The sequence below is a fragment of the Vombatus ursinus genome, unplaced genomic scaffold, assembly GCF_900497805.2.
Source record: "Vombatus ursinus unplaced genomic scaffold, bare-nosed wombat genome assembly UNPS02014786.1, whole genome shotgun sequence".
NCBI classification, from domain to species: domain Eukaryota; kingdom Metazoa; phylum Chordata; class Mammalia; order Diprotodontia; family Vombatidae; genus Vombatus; species Vombatus ursinus.
In genome coordinates this window covers 20,950,097-20,970,901 of record NW_020954564.1, presented here as the reverse complement: position 1 = coordinate 20,970,901, position 20,805 = coordinate 20,950,097, and the positions used below count along the sequence as shown (strand labels likewise).

At 42.1% G+C, this 20,805-nt stretch overlaps 1 protein-coding gene across 1 annotated transcript in view; it reads right to left on the bottom strand.

Annotated features, from left to right (window-relative positions):
• LOC114046955 (xaa-Pro dipeptidase) overlaps window positions 1–20,805 on the bottom strand; it is a 257,017-nt gene that overhangs the window by 57,700 nt on the left and 178,512 nt on the right. The window contains exons 10-11 of the mRNA XM_027867604.1: window positions 13,711–13,779; window positions 8,121–8,198 (exon numbers count right to left, since the gene is read on the bottom strand). Coding sequence (XP_027723405.1) covers window positions 8,121–8,198; window positions 13,711–13,779 — 147 coding nt within the window. The remainder of the gene's footprint in view (window positions 1–8,120; window positions 8,199–13,710; window positions 13,780–20,805) is intronic.

Sequence of the window (20,805 nt, the reverse complement as noted above, 5' to 3'; positions counted from 1 at the left end):
AGCTTTTCCTCTGTAGATTGGGCATATTACAACGGATCATGTCTGCACCTGCCCCCTAGATTCTGCTGCCTTTGGGCTTCTGGAGTATGGACTCATTGTCCACACAAGGACTAAGTAGGAACTAGCCCCCACCTTGACCAGCCTGTGGGAATCTATAGCTAATCGAGGATTTTACTGCGTTTTATCAGAGAAACAAAAGTCCCGGCAATCACCCTCAAACTGTGGCTCCACCCAAGTCTCACATGTCTGAAGAGCTCAGGGGAGGGATGGGTAATGTAGGCTTCCTATAGACTTCCCTAATTTGGGTCCTCTTCCTCTCCTTCCCCCTTCTTTCTCATTTCTCTCTAGGATACCTAAGGCCTTCATCCCAAGCATGTATGCTTGGGGCCACACAAGCCTGGTCCTTTACCAACTGGATCACTAAAAGCCACAGGGAAACAACTTCTAAGGCTTATAATTAATAGGAACTTTATGTCCCATTTAAAAACCCCAGAACATTGGCAGGGGCTAGAAGTCATATTTCTGTTTTCTAGGCCAAAAAAAAAAAAAAAAGAACTTTTTGCATGAAAATAATTTGATCCAAAGTTCAAAAATCTCAAGGGAAAATTTTTTATTTAAAAAGTGGGAAGGAAGGAAGCCTAGGAGTACCAGATCTCAAACTGCATTACAAAGCAGTAATCATCAAAACAATTTGATACTGGTTAAAAAATAAAGAGGTTGATTAGTGGAACAGATTAGTTTCACAAAATACAGAAACAAATGAAACTAGCAGTCTAGTGTTTGATAAACTCAAAGACCATAGCTATTGGGGTAAAGATTCATTATTTGACAAAAACCAGTGAAAAAATGGCAGAAATTTGGTTTAGATCAATACCTCGTGCCATATTCCAAGATAAAACTCCAAATGGATATGTGACTTAGATTAAAAAAAGGTCACAATATGAACAAATTAGAGGAATAAGGGAAAGTTTTCAGATTGACGGGCAAGTTAAGAGTTCACGACCAAATAAGGGATGAAAAGAATTGCAAAATATAAAATTACCAACTTTGATTATATAAAATAAAAAGGGTTTTGAACAAACAAAACCAATACAGCTAAAACTAGAAGGGAAACTGTTGATTTGAGGGAATAAGATCTCTGTAGCAAGTTTCTCTGATAAAGGTCTCATTTCCAAGGAAATTGAGATTCAAGTTTATAAGAATGAGAATAATTCCTTAATTGATAAATGGTCGGAAGATATGAACAGACATTTTTCAAAGGAAGACATTCAAGCTATCAACATCTATGTGAAAAAAAATGCTCTAAATCACTAATTAGAGAAATGCAAATTAAAGCAACTCTGAGGTTCTACCTCACACCCTTCAGATTGGCATAGTTGAAAAAACAAAAAAGGAAAATGACATTTGTTAGAAGGGCTGTGGGGAAACAGGCACATTGAATGCTGGTGGTGGAGGTGTGAAATTGGCCCAGTCATTATGGAAAGTAACGTGCCCACAAAGTCCCTTTGACCCAGCACTCAGCTTAAGATAAAAGAAAGAAAAAGAGAAACTATATGCACAAAAAGTATTTATAGCATCTCTTTTTGTAACTGCAAAGAACCAGAAACCAAAGGATTACCCAACAACTAGGAAACAGCTGAACAAATTATGGTATATGAATGTAGTAGAATACCAACATCATCATAATCGCAAACATTTACATAACACCTACTATGTGCCAGCCACTGTGCTAAGAACTTCAAAATACAAACAAAAACAAAAACAGGAAAACTACAAATATAATTTCATTTGTTCCTCCCAACAACCCTGGGAAGAAGGTGCTGCTATTATCTCTAATTTAGTTGAGGAACCTGAGGCAAACAGAAGTTAAATGAGTTGCTGAAGGTCATACACCTAGTGAATGTCTGAGGCCAAATTTAAACTCAGGCCTTCCTGCCTCCAGGTTCAGTGCCCTAGCCACTGCACCAGCTCACTGCCCCATAAGAAATAACAAAAGTGATGATTTCAGAGAAATCTGACGAGACTTATATGGCCCAGTGCACAGTGAAGTGAGCAGAATCAGAATGTTTTATAGGACAAAAATATTTTGACGACAAACAACTTTGAAAAATTCTGATGAACACAATGACCAGCCATGATTCCAGAGTACTGATGATGAAGCATACCACCTACCTCCTGAAGAGAAATGACAAACTCTAGTTTCAGAATGAGATGTACATTTTTGGATGGGGTCAATGTGGAAAGTAGTTTTGTCTGACTACGCATTATTTGTTAGAAGAGTTTTTCCAGTGGGAGGGAGAAAAAATACCTAATTGGGGGGAAAAGGCAGGGGAGATATTATAATATTCCAGATGAGAGGTAATGAAAAGGTAATGAAAATCTACTCATATTCAAAACATTCAAATACTGCCTCTGATACTTATTAGCTGTGTAACCATGAGCAAGTCACTAAACCTCTCTGAACCTCAGTCTCAACATCTTTAAAATGTATAGTACCTACCTCACAGGACTGCTGTAGACTTAAGTGAGTTTTTTTTTTTTTAAATGTAAATCGCTAAATCAACATTATTTTTTTAAATAGAAAATCATTTATTCCTAGCTATTTCACACCCTGAACAACATCACTAACCAGGGAGAACCCCAGGGACCAAAGAGTTTGCTTCTAAAATCTCAAGTTGAAGAACTTCTAAAATCTAATTGAAGTCAAGAAAAAAGGCAAGAATCAACAGTTCTGAGGAAGGCCTGGGCAAAGGTGGGCCTTCTTGCTTATGGAAGCTCCCTGGAGATCTCAGGACATAATCAACTTTTCAGGCCCAGAGAGACACAGTAATGGCGCCAAATGGGTTTGTTTGAATCCAGAAGTCAGTTCTGCTTTTGGGAGCCTCACAAAGCCCCTTGACAGTCTCTTGGCAGAGCTGTGATGCAGCTGATGTATGTCCCTATTGCTCGAGGACGCATCCACAGCACACTGATGTGACAATATATTTAGAGAATGAAGTTTGGGTTTTACCGCCAAGTAGAATACCAAATGCGAGTTTCTATAACAACATGATTCATACCGAATGGGGGCCTGTTGGTTTCTTTGTATGACCTTCTAGACAGTGTTAATAACATATGATTTATGGAAACAGCTGCAGTTTCTGGTAGGCTACGTTGATCCTGCCACTCGATGTGCAAAATACAAATTTAAATGCAATATTCTGTATAGGAAAACTGGGTTTGTCCAAGTGGGCATTCTGAGTCCACATTTAATCACAGAAAATTAGAGTTGGAAGGGGCCACAGGAGTCAGAGATCAGATTGATAGATTTAGAGCTAGAAGGAATTCTCCATCAAAGACTTTCCTGTCCTCTTTCAATGGGCACAACCACAGCTTTCACTCTCATTCTCTGTTCACTTCCCCGAGTACAAGGACAGAGGTAGTTTTCTGTTCTCTCTGCAAAACAAAGAATTCTAAAAAATAATACTTTAAAGTAGTTAGTTCTTTGCAGTCCAGTGTTCTCACTGTTCATCTTGCCCTCCTCTGGATCCCCTTCCAGCTTGTCAATGCCACATTTTCTTTAAATGCAGAAGCTGAACTGAACACAATATTTCAGCTATGGTTTGACCAGAAGGACTTTGGGCCCTAGCTGCCTCATCTGTAAAACTGAGATAATAATAACAATAATCGACATGGAAACAGTATGGCAAATGGAGTGTCATACGAATTAGGGTGATGTTATCATCACAAGTGCACAAATATACAGAGTGACATGGAGTAGAATTTAAAGGAGCTATACAAGGATGCAATGGTAGGGAGGCCCAGCCCTAGCCCCAGTTCAGGCTTACTAGTCCTTTCCTTTTTCTGGAGCTCACCTCACTCAGGGTGAGTTGGAGCTGCTCAGGACTCCTCTTTCCTCTAAGTTTTCCTCTTTACCAGGAGCATATTCCCAGGACAGCCATTAAATTACTTAACTGTTCACTCGAGAGGCAGAGACCAAGAAGACACTGTGACATCCCATCATATGTTACAAGGGGGCATTTTTTGCATAGGATGGATCCAGGGCAAATGGTCAAGAACTTAAGAGTTGACTGTCTTTTGGAGTGAAGTTGTTTAGGCTCCGAGACAAAGGTGACATCGTACATGTATGTATTTTGGGGAACGGGGATTCTTAAGGAAACAAGTTAAAATTCCATTCCCTTTCCACTGCTGACAGTGTCCTAGCTGCTAATGAGGGTCTGTGTCTATGACCAGGAGGCTCCGGTCAGAACACCTTGCTTACAGCATGGAACTGGATAAGGAGAGAATCGGCAAAGTCCAGATATGACAGAAACTGTAGAAAGAAACTCTTCCTTTTGTGCTTTATATTGTTTCCCCATGCACCCTGAAGATTCCCACCATAAGGCATTGTCTTCTTCGGCAACCAGCTGACAGTACATTTTTATTGTAATGGCCTTTAACTCCAAGCAGTTCAGATGTGAAGTCTGCTGTATCACTTGTCCCTCCATGACACAGTTGCACAGCAATAAACAGAGGCACAGGCTACTCACATCGAATGTGTTCACACAGTAACAAAGGTTGAAAGCCCACCCCATGGTGCCCGGTAGCTACAATTCATTTTCAATGCCACATGGACCAGATCCCATTACAGAGTGCCCTGAGGGGCTGCCCAAATGCCTCTGTTGTATTACAATTTCACTGTGTCAATCTCGCTTGGGACTTCTGAACCTTTGTGCTGTTTGGAGATTTTGATTGAGCCATTATTAGTCATCTTTAGCCTGTTTCCTGGGACCAGACAGATGAACTGGAGTACCTCCGAGATTAATCTTCCATTTATCCCCACTTTGGGGCAGTCAAGGACCAGAGGATGGTATGAGGATCATGAAGATAAGAGTAGAGACCTGGCTCTGTTACCAATGTGCAATGATACCTTAAACCAGTTGTGTCGCTGCTCTGGGCTTTGTTTTTGTTCTATAAAATGGAGATAGTAATTCCTGCCTTTCTCTCCCTCTTTAGGGCTGTTACAAGGTTCAATAAGATAATGGAAGTGTAAATGCTTTGGAAATGAATTGCAAAGAACTGGAAACAAAGTAGATTCCCATCAAATGACTAAACAAATTGTGGTACATGAATGTAATGGAATATTACCGTGCTAAAAGAAACGACAAATGTGATGAATATAGACAAGAATGGGAAGACTTACAGACTAATGCAAAATGAAGTAAGAAGAGCCATGAAAAAAGATATACACAATGACTATGACGATGTAAAAGGAAAGAACAAACACCACAATGCAACAGAAAATGAATGCTGCAAAATCACAAAGAACAGGCGTGGTCCTGAGGAAGAAAAGACATGAGAAGATATATCCCCTGACTCCTCTGCAGAAGCAGAGGGTCCATAGGTGTGGATCACTGAAAGATTTTTTCAGTATATTGTTTGGTTTTGTTGAATTTTTTTTTCTTTTCCCTTTTTTCTTTCTTAAAAAAATTCCTTGTTAAAAGCAATGGCTCTCTGCGAGCAGGGAAGAAGAAAATTTAGGTGATGTAATAAGAAATGATATCAACAAAATCTTTTTTAAAAAAGAAAGAGATTCTATGTCCAAAGAAGGGTGGACTTGGGGATATCATGATCCCCAATGAGATCCAATGACCTGATGATGCTACAAGTTATCCTCCTTTAGCTACAGAAAATGTGGGGGACTGCTAAGAGGGTTCTCTTCCCCACAGCCCATCTATAATGGAAAGCGAGTGACAATGCAATTTTCCATACACTGTGGCCAGTAAGAGTGAGAAATGAACTTAGGGTTAAAAGCCCCAGAATCAACACCCATTTTCCCCACCTCTCTGATATTGGGTTCCATTGAAGAAGAATCAACTACTGATTCCACCTTTTACTCAGGCTGATAAGAATGAAAGGAAAGAGTATTCAGATGAAGCGCAGAATCCAAGGGATCCAAAAAGCCAAAAGAGGCCTAGTCTAACAAGCTAAGGTCATTACGATGGGATGAAAAGCTACATAGGCAAGGAAGTGGGGGCAGGGGCAAAGGAGGGATGAGGGTTCTCTCTCCAGCTCCTGGCTTTGCCTTTTTAGTCTGGAGGCCAAGGTGGATCAGTTCCTTTGTCCATGACGAGTATCTGAATCTTTTACAAGCCTTTCCTGCTCCTACTGGGTCCTGGCCAGCCCTGATTTCCAATGAGCAGTTGTAATTGCATAAAGACAGGCAGAAAGTCTGCAGGAGGAGAACAGAAGGAAGCAGAAAGGCTTCTCAAGCAGACGGATGGCAAGAGCTGGAGAGACTTTCCTCTTTCTTGCGAGTATTGTAGAATAAATTACTTATCACACAGAAACAGTTTCTAGAGATTGCTCCTCTTCCCTAAATCATGGGGCAGCTTCCCTCCTTGAGGTTGAAGTTTCCCACCTCCTTCTATTTTCTTCAATAGTCATCAAAATGGTAATCACAATTTTTAACTAGCTAGTAGATGAGTCACTTTTAAGCAAGGCTCAGAATCGAGTGATTAAATGGGGATCTGAGGAAAATACATTAAAGATGTTTTTGAACCTTATCGTAGAATTTAGGGTGAAAGACATAGTGCCCCTGCCACTGGTCTGTCTGTGAACATGGAGAAACTCCAGCTGTAAATAGGGAAATTCTGTACACACCAAGTCAAAGCGCCTATGTGAGGAACTCAGGCTCCAGGAGGAGGTGTTTGCTCTTTACCTGAGAGTTTATGTATTAAATGACTCACAGAGGCTGCTGGCACATTCATTAGGTATTTAAAATCAGCAACAAGGGCCTTAGGAGTGAGAGAGTAAATATAAGCAGAATTCATCACTTTGATTAGTTCAAGAAGCTAATGAATCTTACACTAACAATTCCTAATGAAGGCAGTAACAATGTTAAAAACAAAACCCAAAAAAACAAAACCCACCAAACACCAAAAATTCACCAGGCTAAAGACATGAAGTTTGGGTTTTTCTGACTGTTGATAATGACAGCCCAAGATCATACAGTGAGGTGGGTGGTGGGAACACCAGGATTCCCTCGTCCATGAATTCACTGGGAAGGCCACTGCTGTCTTAGGATCATGAGATTTTAGAGCTAAGAGGAACCTAGAGAGTTGGTATTCTCATCCATTCCAATCACATAAGTCTGCACTACCTTTAAGAACTTCCAAAAGAGGTGTTCTATAGCATTTTTAGTAATCTACTTTTAACCACTTATCAGCCACAAAGAGCTTCCTTATACAGAAACCAATTCTGTCTTGTTCCTCCAGCCTCTCCTTCTGTCCTCCATCTGCTCTCTACATATCGCCGAAGGCTTGTTAGTATTTTAGCCTGTTTGCCTCAGGCCAAATCATCCCGGTTCTTTTAACTTTTGAGGAGGAGAGAGGAAGGGTTTAAGAGCGTGTGTTGGTAAAGAGATGAAGATTTGGGGGAATCAAAAAACTACAAGCTCATCATGGCGGTCATCTAATAATCAGGATTTTTTTTTTCCTCCTGGGAAAGCCCATTCAGATACTCATATCATCATGCATGTGTCTTTCCTATTTGTAACTCTCTCCAACCTTGAAACCTACTGAATTAAAGCTAGTTATCATTACACAGTGGGTATAGGAAATAATAGTGGATGCAGGATATATGAACAACAAAATCTCTGCCTCTCCCTGCCCCCCCCACAAAAAAAAAACCCTCCTGCATCGAAATCTTATTCTTCAGTGTGTATGCTAGCTCTGAGTATGTCTCTATCTGTTTCATACTTGAAGGCTGGGAACAGCCTTAGTTTGATCTTGGGAATGGACTCAGCACAGTCACATCTACTAGGAGGTGATGTAATAAAGTATGTGTTAGATTTCTCACCAGGGCCTCTGATGAGAGAGGGGAATCGCTATTTTTTAGTGAAAATAATCTGTGGGAAATCTAACACTTGGTTCCTAAGCATGCTATTTGTGAACCTAATCATAGCAGTAAAGCACTGTTTTCCACAGAGTAAAAAGGAGGCTGAGGCAATGCCACATGTAGTTCTCCTGTCCTCTTGGGCCACCACAAAGCTGGCCTCTCTATAAGTAGGCACTCATCTTGACAGGCCACCAAGGGGTGGGGAATTCTCCACTGATTCTCCACTCACTCTGTGTACTTACCACAGGTCTCCATCTTGAATTGTCTTGTCATTTGGGGCTCCGGCATGTCCATAGTGTAAGACGGCTGAATTTTCTCCACTGAAAAAAGTAGAAAACAAGGCTTGTCACCCGTATTGTACAAGCACAGGAATAGGGGTGGGGGGAGTGCCACAGAAAGAGGCTCAGGAATTTCTTAAGTTGGGGCATTTGACAAATTGATCATTCTGTTGACCAGGCCATACCTAATCATTTCATTTTGGCTAGATTTGGCTAGACAAGCAGATTATTTACAGAAAAGAGGGCTCAGAAAGAGTTGTGTCCTAGGTACTGGTCAAACGTGCTGCCAATGGGTTACAGAAATGCTTTACTAGTAACGTCTCATCTTCTTTCCAATGGAAATTTGCCTCTCCCTGGATGTGCACAGCCTGAATCCAGCGTTTTACAAATGACAACACTAAGGCACAAGGACTTCCTCTAAACCGTGCTATACAAGGGAAAAGGGGAGTAAGGCTGGTCAACAGTCCTCCTATATGCGGGCAACAAGGAAAACACTGATCCCAAAGATGTCCAATTTCCTGACACAATGAAGAGAATAGAGTATTTTGAGGGAGATCATCAGGCTCTATTCTGATTCCTGAGAATTTGGTGAGAGAAAACTTCTCTGCCGAGGGAAAGGAAGAAGAGTCCCCAGGGACTGCTTGGTTCTGACTCTGCAAGGAAAAAAAGGAGCAAGAAGCTGCTGGATTGGTTACAGCAACAAGGAACAGACAGAAGGCTGTTCTGTCATGTGAAAGTTCCCCCCAATCATTTATGCCTCTATGAAAAACAAATAAAAAAGAGAACTTTTAAGTCTGTTGGAAAAAAAAAATCACCTGTGTGTAATATTTATGGCCCCTTTCAGGAGGCTAAGGAATCATAAAAGTAGAAATAATGATTTTTCTCTCTATCCACCAGAATAGAAAATTTCCAGGGACTGAGATGTTCACATGTATTATTCATATACTGAAGAATTCCACCTCAGCAGAGACCTAACCGGTTACATTCAGGTTGGGCCAGAGGACAGTCGGGCCAAACAGAAATCGCAGCTGTATGCACTGGCTACAGCACAGGGCACAGGAAGGGGACAGGCATTGCTGCTTGTGCTCAGGTAGTATACCAATGTTTCTTCCCATATAGCTGTAATATTTAAGCAAGGTAGTCAATGCAACCATTGTTGGTGGACGAGAGATTCCCTCTCCCAATATTGTCTACAGACACAGAATGAACAAATAGAGAGGGTACCACACATAATCCAGGGGACTACATAGTCACTTAGTGTTCATTATCTGTGCATGTCTCATCTGCTTATCTATATTCTAAGCTCCGTAAAGACAGAGATTATGTCACTTTTGTCTTATCCCTATCCCTATCCCTCACTGAACAGAACACACAACAGGTGATCAAGAGATATACTTCCAGGGCGGATTGACTCATTACTTTCAACTTCTCTTTAAGACACTTTGGAGATGTTTCTTCATCTTAAACTTTGAGGCTCTGATGTTATTCAAAGAAGCCCGTGGGGTTTGGTTCTAACATTTTTTCTCCCTTTTCACTAAAAGAAAGTCATCATAGTGATCACTACTCATTACTCAATGAAATGATTCCAACTTCTCTTTCTTTCTTTTTTTTTTTTGTTGTGAGGCCAACTGGGGTTAAGTGACCTGCCCAGGGTCACATACCAACTTTTCTTGGAGAACTGTCTCTCCCTATTCCCCACCTCCACCCTCCATCCCTCAAGCCTGGCCCAATGCCCAAAGCTGAAGAAACACAGCCCTTATTACCTATCTGAAATCTCAGTAGCCAAGAATGGGGGTAATTCTGCTTTTCATCTCATACGGAGATGAATTTTTCAATTAATTTTTCAAACTAAAATGACTGATTTGCTAATTCCAAAGACTGGGCAAAAGTAGGCAAGAGAACCAGCATGTACAGTAGACTTGACATGTTTGATGCCTCTTTTGGAGCAGCTTCTGTCTTCCCCTCCAGCATGGTTATGAATGAGGTTTCCTGATGCAGACACGTACCATCACCCCACGAGAAGGCTCTGCGGATAACCTCAGGCATCAGTCTCTGTACCTAGCATCACACCTGACAGGTATGATTTGTTAGGGGGGGGGCAAGAACTAGGAGGGAGGCTGTTGTTTCCCAGTGAAGGAGGGGATAAGAAGAGTTGCACAAAAAAAAAAGACTCATAAGGGAAGGAAAAATATCCATCTTCTCACACATGGAAACATTTTTATTCTCAGCAGCAAGGCAGGTAGGGGCACAGAGGAGCTGCATCAGAAAAAAAAAAACCACCTCGGGAGTTGGGGGCCTTGATCTTCACTTCTGAAACATCTCGACCTACTCAGTGACCTATTTTTAGTCTCCACACGTTATTCTGTCCTCCCTACTGTTATTCCCTAGGTCTATGAAACATTTAGGTAAAGGATGGGGAGAAGCCTCAGGTTTTCCTGGAGTGCATCTTGCTGTCCCGCCCTCTTCAATGTCCACTTGTTCTGCCAGAGTTCTCTCTGTTGCGGTCAGGCTACTGACTGGCATCTGCCCACCCAACCCTTCAGATGCCAGTCTGTCTGAGACGAAACTTGCTTTCTCTAGCCAGCTGGTTTGGACACTGCTCAGACAGAAGCTTCCCTCTGGGGCCAAGGGAAACCCACAGGCTGCTCATATATAAAGACTAAGAGAACAAGGCATTGTTCTGCCTTAGAGAGGCGCCAGCCCTTCATTTTCTGGTAATGAGGGTTTCAAAGGAGAGAATAAGGTCTAATTAAAATCTAAAGATAATCCTAAATCTCACTGTAATCAAACCTGCCTCCTTAATAAAGGCTAAAATGGACTAGATTGAGTTTCATTCCCTCATTCTGCCCCTGTGCCTCCGCTAATGAGGGGCTAACATACAGGAAGGGGTCAAAAAGCAGGGAATAGAATGAAACACAAAAGACTGGAAAACCCTCTCAGATAATTGGCCCTAGAATAAGTAAGAGTTCATTCTAGTGGTGATTCCCCTAAAGACAACCCTAGAGGACGCTGTACTGGCCAAGGCTGGTCCTGCTATGGTAGTATTCTGTACTCCAGAGGTTGTGGGCAGGGCTCTGGGTGATGGGGGGAAAGGGAGGGAAATCTTATGCATAGGGACTGGGGAGTGGGGGAATCATTATGGTCTTTGGAGACTTCAGGGGTCTGAAGATTTTTTTTCAGTTTATCTTCTTTCCTTTAAGCTTTTTTAAAAAATGAGCCAGAAAATGATATAAAACACGCATTGGGAATTTTTTGGAGCCCCTATTACGCTAGTGCCATGGTGCCCAAGCAACACTGCTGAATAATGGAAACAGCATCCAGGTGACATGCATTATATAATTTTACAAGCAACTTATGCTTGTAAAATGTAATTGCTTACAAATCATGCTGTTACAGAATGGGCGTCAGTAATGAGCAGCTTGTACAAACGCTCTTGATTTCTGTTCAGAAAATAGGTGCGTGTGTATTTCCATGTGTGACTGAGTGCGCACGTTGTTTATAGGCATGATTGTATTTTCATGTATGGACATGTATATGTGACTATGGTGAAATGCTCATGCATGACTGAGAAAACGTATGTACATATGTGTGTGTGCTGCATATATATATTTGTGTGGATACATGATGGAATATGTGTTGTATGTATGTGTTTGTGGCCACATATATGCCTGAGCGTGTATGCGATTCATTACTGTATGTTCCTAAGTGCACATCTGTACTACGCATGTGTCAGTCAAGCATTTATTAAGCACCTACCAAGTGCCAGGCTCTAGGTGCTGAGGATACAAAGAAAGGCAAAAAACATCCCCTCCTCTCAAGGAATTCACAGTCTAATGGAGAAAACATACATGGATGTACAAATGCAACACAGAATAAATTGAGGGATAATCTCAGAAGATACAATGTGCACACACACATACATACATACACACACACACACACACACACACGTGTGCCACTATGTAGCCTCAAGCTATGGCCAGGGGACCACGTAAGACAGGGCCATCCAAAGCAGATGCTGTGTGTGGAACAGCAGATGCCTCAGGCCTGAAATAGGCCACAGGTACTGGCTCCATGAGTATATAGGCTGACTGGGCTTCTTTTCCTCAGCCATAAATGGGTGGGCATATCTCCTTCAAAGGCCTTGGTTCCATCCTGTAGTATAGGGTAGGGACTGCTTGAGGAGTAGGAGAAGTGGCATTTCTTCCCCTAACTGGCAGAAGGGGGAGGGGAGGAATTAGGCCTAAAGCAAGACTCATGGGCATAGTCTATAAGTAGGGCATAGACTACACAACCTCTCTTCCTTCTTCCTCCTCCCACACTCTTTAGTCAGTGGACAGTCTGAACTGAATGTATGCCTATAAGCAAGGCTAAATGTTAATTATTGGGGAAAAGATTTCATGCTTTTCTGGGCACTGGCCTCTGCCCTAGGTTTCTCTGTGGAGCTCTGAAGTGATGGGGCATGAATGGGCATGGCTCTGTACCTTTCTCCATCTCTCTCCTGTGTCATCTTTCACTACCATTCTTTCTAGCAACCATTTCACTGCTAACCAGCAGCTGCCCAGCCTGGCATACCAGGAGAGATGCTGCTCTCCTTCCTGATCCTGGCCAGGGTCTCAACCCCATCCTCTATCCCAAGATCCCAGAGCAGAACCTGTTTCCATGACAGCTCCCCTCCCCACAGCACTAACTGCCACAGCCCAGAATTAACTAGCAGTGACACTTATTAGGTGGTACTAGCCAGAAGGGGAGCATGGCAGAAACAGAAGGATAGCTGCTGTGCCTGCCACAATTGGAAGCCCAGGTGCCTCTTCCTCCATAAAGACTTTCCTGATGCCCTTAGCTGAAAGAAAGCTCTTGATTCTCAAATTTTCCTAGACCACTTCATTTCACATTCTACTCTGTATCATATCTGTCTGTATAGTGCCATTTTTACCAGATTAGACCATAAGCTCTTTCAACTCCAGTCTTTTTTCAGCTGGATTCCCAGCACCCAGCTGAAGGTCTTGGACATAGTAAGTATTTAGTAAACATATGTCGAACTAAATTGAATTCTGCTCTGGAGGCTAAAGAGGCTGTGCCCCAATACTATTGATTCCCAATGCTGCCCCCGTCTGCCTGTGGTGGCACTGGGCAAATAAGGCTGCTGCAGCTTTGAGAATGCCCATAAACATATGTATTATTGTTCAGTGCAAACATCTGGTAGACAAGCTCTACCTTAACAGCCCAGGACAGATGTCAACACAGTTTTCTTCCTTTCCAATAATTCAATTTACCAAATAAACAGACAATAAAACCAAACCCTCAAAATCATGTGCCATGTTCCACTGGTACATATAGTCCCAATCGTGTAAGGGCTCAGGGGCAGCAGGATTCGTAGTGCAGATAGCTGGACTCTGTGTGGGGGGCACACAGTTAACAATGTCTCAAACTCTCTTTGATCCCTGTGAATAGGGACCTTCCTCAAGGCCAAATACAGGTCATACTAACCTAAAGCACGACCCATGGACAGAGCAAGGTTAACTACCTTTCAAGAGCTAGACTTTTTCCTTACCTGCCACAGATGCATGTGTACGAACTATGGCGCATCCCACCACGGGAATAGCAGTAGTGTTCAAACAGGCTGTGTTTGGGGAAGAAAAAAGATTGTTAGTTTTTAATCCCACAAAATCAATCAGCAATGAAATTAGCCATGACAAAGTCTTGCCATGACAAAGTCTTGCCCTGCCCAGCATGGTCTACATGCTTACTGCTCGTGAGCTCTGGTTCTATGGGTCTGAAATCCCACCCACCACTCAATCCCCCAGCCACACACACAAAAGAGCCTGAATCAGATCATACAATGTCTTAGTAGGAAAATTTGCCAGGAAATGTTGCCATAACCCAGAGCTCCCCCTTACTCCTGATGCCCTCAATATCAGATGTGTAAAAGCCCCCAGACACTCCTGGTGCCTTTGGCAATACAAAAGAATAAGAGTTGTTCGAAACCATCCCCATTAGTACTTTCTGGAAAGAGGCCAGAGCATCCACTCCTTCCCTCCAGAGATGCTGCCAGCCCCTGCAGCAGCTTCCTGCTGGAGGAGCTGTTTCGCCTCAGAAGTCCTTGAATCATCTATTTCTATCTTTCCAAACCTGCACCATCAAAGCCGTTGTAGGAGCTTTACAGGCAGATGCCCATAAAATCCAATTAATGTCGGATTAGCGGCTTTCAGAGCCAGGCCCAGAGGGGATCTCTTTCTTCATTGGGAAATATAGTCTTTGGCAACCAATTCTCTTTAAATACTAAAAAATTTTAGAAAACTTATTGTTTAATATTTAAAATGTATTTTCTACTAACAGAGTGACTGTCATACCTATTAAAGGTTACAAGTATCATGATTTTGTCATCTGGTTATACCAGGCCAGAGATGGGAATGTACATCTTTCAAAGGGCATGTGAGAAATTACTTAACAATAAAACAACAAGCAGCAACATACATTTTATTGCTGCTCCAAATAACACAGTGATTCACTCCTGTCAGACCTGTTAACAGCAGGCCCTACTACCAAACAAAGGGAGGGGACACCAGGGCTTTTCTAGAGAACGAGGAGCAAATTGAGAAGGCTTTTCTTTTCTCTGGTACCTTTCACACTCACTTCTCTGCCAGAGACCAGCAGCAGCTCCCTTTTGGGTAGAGGGTGTAGGACCATGTGAACAAGAAGAATAAGCCTATTTTTTTTCCCTTCTATTGTGTTTTGTTTCCTCTTTCTGGTGGTTCCTCCTATTGGTTCTAATTCTTACCTACAACATCACTAATGTGAAAATATGTTTAATAGGAATATACATGTATAGCCTATATCAGAGTGTGCGATGTCTTGGGGAAGGAGGGGGAGAAAAATTTTAGACTCAAAAGCTTATGGAAGTGATTGTTGATAATTCAAAATAAATTAATTAAAAATCAAAAAAAAAAAGAAGCCTATCCCAATCTATAAAGGAGGTGGCTCATGGCAGAAAGAAAAAGGAGAGAGAAAAGGCAGAGGGGAGAGACAGAAGGAGAGAGAGTCAAACAGAGAGAGAAAGAAAAAGAGAAGGAAAGAGAGAGGGAAAGGGGTGGGAGAAAGAGAAAGACAGAGAAGGGGAGAAGGGGGAGGGGGAGGGTCTTTCTTTAGAAGGCAGGTGACAGGTTAGAAAGATCCTCTAGGCCCTCTGTCCTTCCTATCTCTATCTTTTTAAAGTACAAGCAAACATGCAGCTTAATCATGATTTTGTGGAAGAATTTATTGAACTGGTAATGAACATCCTTGCTGTTGCTTTAAAAAATATATTTTATTGATTCTTTTTAACACTGCTATTACTTCTCAGTGACTCTTCCATCAATGAACTTTGCCCTTTTAAGAAGTATAGTTAAGCAAAACAAATCAACACACTGACCCTGTCTGAGAGACTATACCTCATTCTGCATCCCCTCTTTGATAAGAGGTGGGAGGCATGTTTTACTTTTAGTGCTTTGAAGTCACAATTCTGTCCTTAGTTTCCAACAAGATGCTGAGAAAGGAATTAGGGGACAAACAAGACACTCTCCCAGAGGCTGGGCTTAGGTCAAGGCCTTTTGCTCCCTCTCTAGAAAAGAACAAACAGAATGAGTTCTACCCTAGGTCCTTGGAAAAGCTTTCCATGAAATAGTACTAATAACCTATTTTGTGCCTAACTCTGAACTAGGTGCTGAGGGAGATGCCAAAGAAAATTAAGGCACTTTTCTCCCTGTTGTCAGGGAGGCTCATAGTTTAGCTTGAGAGATAAGATGACTAGATCCTGCACACTTCCTATTCATCCCACAGAATCACAGAATTTTTGAGTTGGAAACAGCCATCTGGTCCAATCCATACCTGGGAAAGAATCCTCAGGACAGCAAAGTAGGCAAGTAGTCAATCAAATACCAAACAAGCAATTATCAAGGAGTTCCAATGGGCCAGGGACTGTGCCAGGCATTGGGGGTACAGAGATAAAAATGAAACAATCCCTGCCTTCAAGAAGCTTACATTCTATTAGAGGAGACCATGCATACATATGTAAGCATGTACAGACTACAAGATAAAGACAAGATCATTAAATACAAGGTAGTTAGAGATAAGGGCATTAGCAATTAGGAAGAATCAGGAAAGGCTTCCCATCTCCACCTCTCAGCGTTTTTATGTTCCCTCAAAGTTCAGCTCAGTTGTCCCCTCCTTTGTGAAGTCTTCCTCACCTCACATGACCTCATATTCATCTATGTACTTTCCGTATCTTCCCAGTAGAATATAAACTTGTGGGCAGGAGTGGTTTCTTTCTCATCTTCATATCCCCAGCACTTGGCACAGTAACTTGTAAGTGGCTGGTGCTTAATAAATGTTTATCCAATCGAACCAAAGCCTTTTGGATGCTAGAGGGACCAGTCTTAAGAAGCAGCCACCCAGGCTGGGAGATTAAGCACTGAAGATAACACATACACATAAGAAAGTTACAATACTAGGCACGTTTGAGGTGAAGTGCTATGATAAGGGGCAATGACAGTCAGTTCCAAAGGAGTTCTCTTAAGCAGCTAGGTGACTCAGTGGATATAGCACTGGGCCTGAAGACAGGGAGACCTGAGTTCAAATTCAACCTCAGACACTTACTAGCTATGTGACTTTAGATAAGGCATAACCTGTCTGTCTCAGTTCCCACAACTGGAAAGTGGGGATAACAACACCCCCTACCCTCCAGGGTTATTGTGAAGATCAAATAAGATAACATTAGTAAAGTGCTTAGCATAGTGCCTGGCACATAGTATGCATTATATAAACGCTTATTCCTTTCCCCTCCCCCCTTTCTTTCTCTGAAAGGAAGAGCAACATATATCAGCACAGTCCCTGGTTTACTGGAGGAGGTGAGACTTAAGGACAAATGCCTGGTCAGAGGAAGCTTGATCCAGTGATCTCTCAGACAAAGCATTCTACAGTTATCCCTTCCACAACATAACCTTCCCCATCATGGTTTAGATATATCACAGTTTTGCATAAGAAATTAGATGGGAATTTGGGGAGAGTTTTGCAGAAGCCTCAGGTTACATGGGAAGGCCAGAAGTTGACACAGAAAAAGCTTAGAAACTTAGAAATGCACCAAATATATGTATAGCATTGAATTAACAGCAACATATTTTATCTTTTAATGCCATAATAATTCAGGCTTCTCTGGTATGAAGGGAGGGCCAAAAAATTTTATGCGAATTTTCCAGATCGCAAGGGTGCCATACTCCTAACCGCCCCCCCCATGATGTGGAAGTGATAACTGTGGTTAGAAACAGGAAAGAAACTGTGGTTAGAAACATTACACTAGAAACTTCACAGACACTGATTTGTAATGCCTCTCTGAGGCTGCAGAGCCCAAGACAGACAACACTGCTGGTGCCCTCAAAGCAGGAAAATGCAGTGCCCTCTCAGAGTCTTTCCACCATAACTCTGAAGAGCCATTTGGGACGAAGTTCCAATGTGGACTGCCATTCTGTGCCCTTTATAGAAGCTGAGATGGTGGGGGCTTGGAGCAGGCCAATAAATGCTAGAGCAGAATCTCCATTTTGGGGGGACAAAAACACAATTGATTGAACTGAGTGATCCCCAGCTCTTTCTGTTCCTGAATCTCTTGCAGAATGCTGCAGGTCAAAAACACCCCAGCTCTTCTGGAAGAAAAAAATAACCTAGGGTGGGTCTCTAGAGCTGCAGAAGGGAATAACAGCATACTGATTCCTTTATACTCATTTGCCCCGTCTGAGGGGGATGGGTCTGGGTTACTTGGGATAGGACATATAAGCACAGGGAGTCAAGAGAGGGCTAGCCTCCAGGAGAGCTCTCCAAAACCCTCACCGCTACTTACTGTCTAGCACTTTTCTTGATAATTGGTAAGCTAGTTCAGTGGGGAAAACCAGTGGCCTAGCAACTCTCAGCTCAGCTCGGCCATGAGCATAAAGCGTTGAAGTCTCCACATCTCATCTTCCTGAAAGGCTGCAGCCTCCCTCCCTCAGCCCAGAGTACTTATAAGGCATGACTAATATAAGTGACTGCAGCAGTTTTCAAAATAGAAAACGCAATGTACATGCTAAATAATCACAGTAATCGGCAAATCCTAGGTCTGTTTTTAGAAAATGTCTGTACGGAGGAGTTTAATCTTTCAGGCACTGTAAACACAAATTATGTATAATTATTATGATTATATATTATATAGTTATTATGCAGGAATGGTTATACTATATTCAAATGGCTTTCAGACTTGCTTTATAAACCCCAGCTTGATAATTAGGTGTCTGTGAGTAAAATATTTCATGGCTGGAGAATGGCAACAAAGGATTTAGCTAGCCATCTATGGTGGCTGGAGAAAACAGAAGTCACAGGAAAGAGAAAGTCTTTCCATAGCAATGACAGAGAGAAACAGGGAAATCTGGCCTTCTCCCTCCCCTCCCCAGCTGATTACATATTCGAGGCTAAAGCAACAGCAGATCTTCCAGCCAGGAAGTAGCAACAGTCTGTCCTCCCCCTTCCTCTCAGAACCCAACAGTAATACAAATGCTGTATATTCAGACAAGGAAAACAAAAACAAAACCAACACAACCAAAGTGGTCTGGCCCTTTCTTAAGGAAAGCTCCACAAGTCAATTCTGTCACCAAGGCCCATGAGGGTGGGGGTGGGGGAGCATTTCTCAGATGGAGATAGAGAAGAAATCCTGTGTTCTTTATGTATAGCAAACCCTTAGTTAATTGATTCTGTAATTCAGTTTAACAAACGTTTACCAAATTCTAGGACTCAAACAGCTAGGCCCCAAAATTAACTAGAATTCCCACTGCTCTTCATTTTTAAAAAGAGGCAGCCAGCAGATAGGAAACCTTTTTTAAACAAACAAACAAACAAGAATCCAAACTCTGCCCTATTAAGTCCCTCCATATTAAGACCCATCCATCACACACTGGGTGTGAACAGGTATTTTAAAGCCCTTTGTGTTCCTCAAAATCAAGAGAAGCGTTCCCTGTACTCTGGGAGCTAAGGCAAGAAAACAGTCCCAGATGGTTTCAATAGATACAGCAGTGGACCTGCCATCAGGAAAACCCAAGTTTGAATTCATCATCAGACACTTAGGAGCTCTGTATCCGGGGCTGGGTGAATCAGCTTCGGTTTCCTCATCTATAAAATGGGAATGATAATAGCACCTACACAACAGGGTTGTTGTAAGGATAAATATCATATAAAAATTAGCCTTGTTGTTGTTGTTATTTAAAAACAAGTTCCTGGTTAGCCCTCAGTCCAGTTAAATAAGAATGTGGCCATTCCAAGGTTATTATGGGCAATCAAGATATGACTGGATTCTGAGGCATCCCTGGGAAAAAGAAGACAACTTAATTGCTTAATCAAGAGTGACAGACTTCTCAAATGACATGAAATATGACTAGTGTAGTGGTTAACATGAGTGCATATTAATGAGTGACGATTATTAAGAAGGAGAAGCCAGGCTGAGAAGGGAGCCCCTCCCAAAGGAGCTTTGGGGTGAATTTGGTTTTCTCTTCCCCACCAAAAAGAAGAAAGAATCAGGCTTCCCTTTGAGGTCCAATCACTTTGCAGAGATAACTGGTACACTGCACCATAGTTTCTTTCTGATTTTTCATTGTATTTTTAAAGTAATTTTCATTAAAAGTCAGCTTACAGGTGCATTAAGCAAATGAAAGACTCCATCTTCACCTACAAATTGTACCCTCACGTTGCATTCATTTTATTGACTATGTTGACAATTTCATATTCCCTTAAAGCAAAAGCTAAAACTACTTGGTGGCGCAATTCATGCTGAGAGTTCAATCTGTACTTAAACTGCTTGAATTTACTGAAAATTTAACTGCAATTTCTAATTTTAATTTAGATCTCTTTTCCAATAGCAGGGGGTGGGGGGAGAGTGCCTCTGTGAAAGAAACTGCCACCACTATTAGAGTCTCCTTTTTCTTTCACTCCAAAACACCAGTGAGTCTGGATTCAACCATGGGAGAGGGACATGAAGCCACGGTCTGTGTCTGAAGAAGGTTCTGCTGGTATAAAAATCAAAGTGAGGTGGAAGCAACTTTCAAGGTGGCTTCAAACCATTTCCCATAGATTTCTCCTGCTCAAAACCCCCAATCATAGTCTCACCTCTGCAGAAACTTGTTTCTATAGTCTTTCCTTAAGATTTCTCATCCAGTGATCACAGACAGATTTATGAGCTGAGAAAGGTGGAGCCAGCATACATTGTTAGGGGCCCCCAGAATTACTCTCCTGACTGCTGCCCTTGGGTCAGGGGGACTTCTTCAACAATCCCATTTTGGTAGCTCCTCCACTATGACCAGATTCACTGCGGCACACAACACTTTTGACAAATTTACTTTTCAAATTATAAATGCAGACACACATGCACACAATCTGCTTATTCAATGTGAAAATCCCTGATAGACAGGAACTACATCTTTCTGGATTAATAAAGGTTACATTCCCAACACAGCCTCACAGATGCCCTCCCTCCGTTAAGCAGGGGTGGAGGGTAGGGTGGGGAAGGGGATGTTAAGGTCAGGCGTCTGAGCACAGAGATCAAAAATGTCACAGAACCATGGACAGTCAGAGCTGGAAGGAACCTGAGAGATCCAGGAAG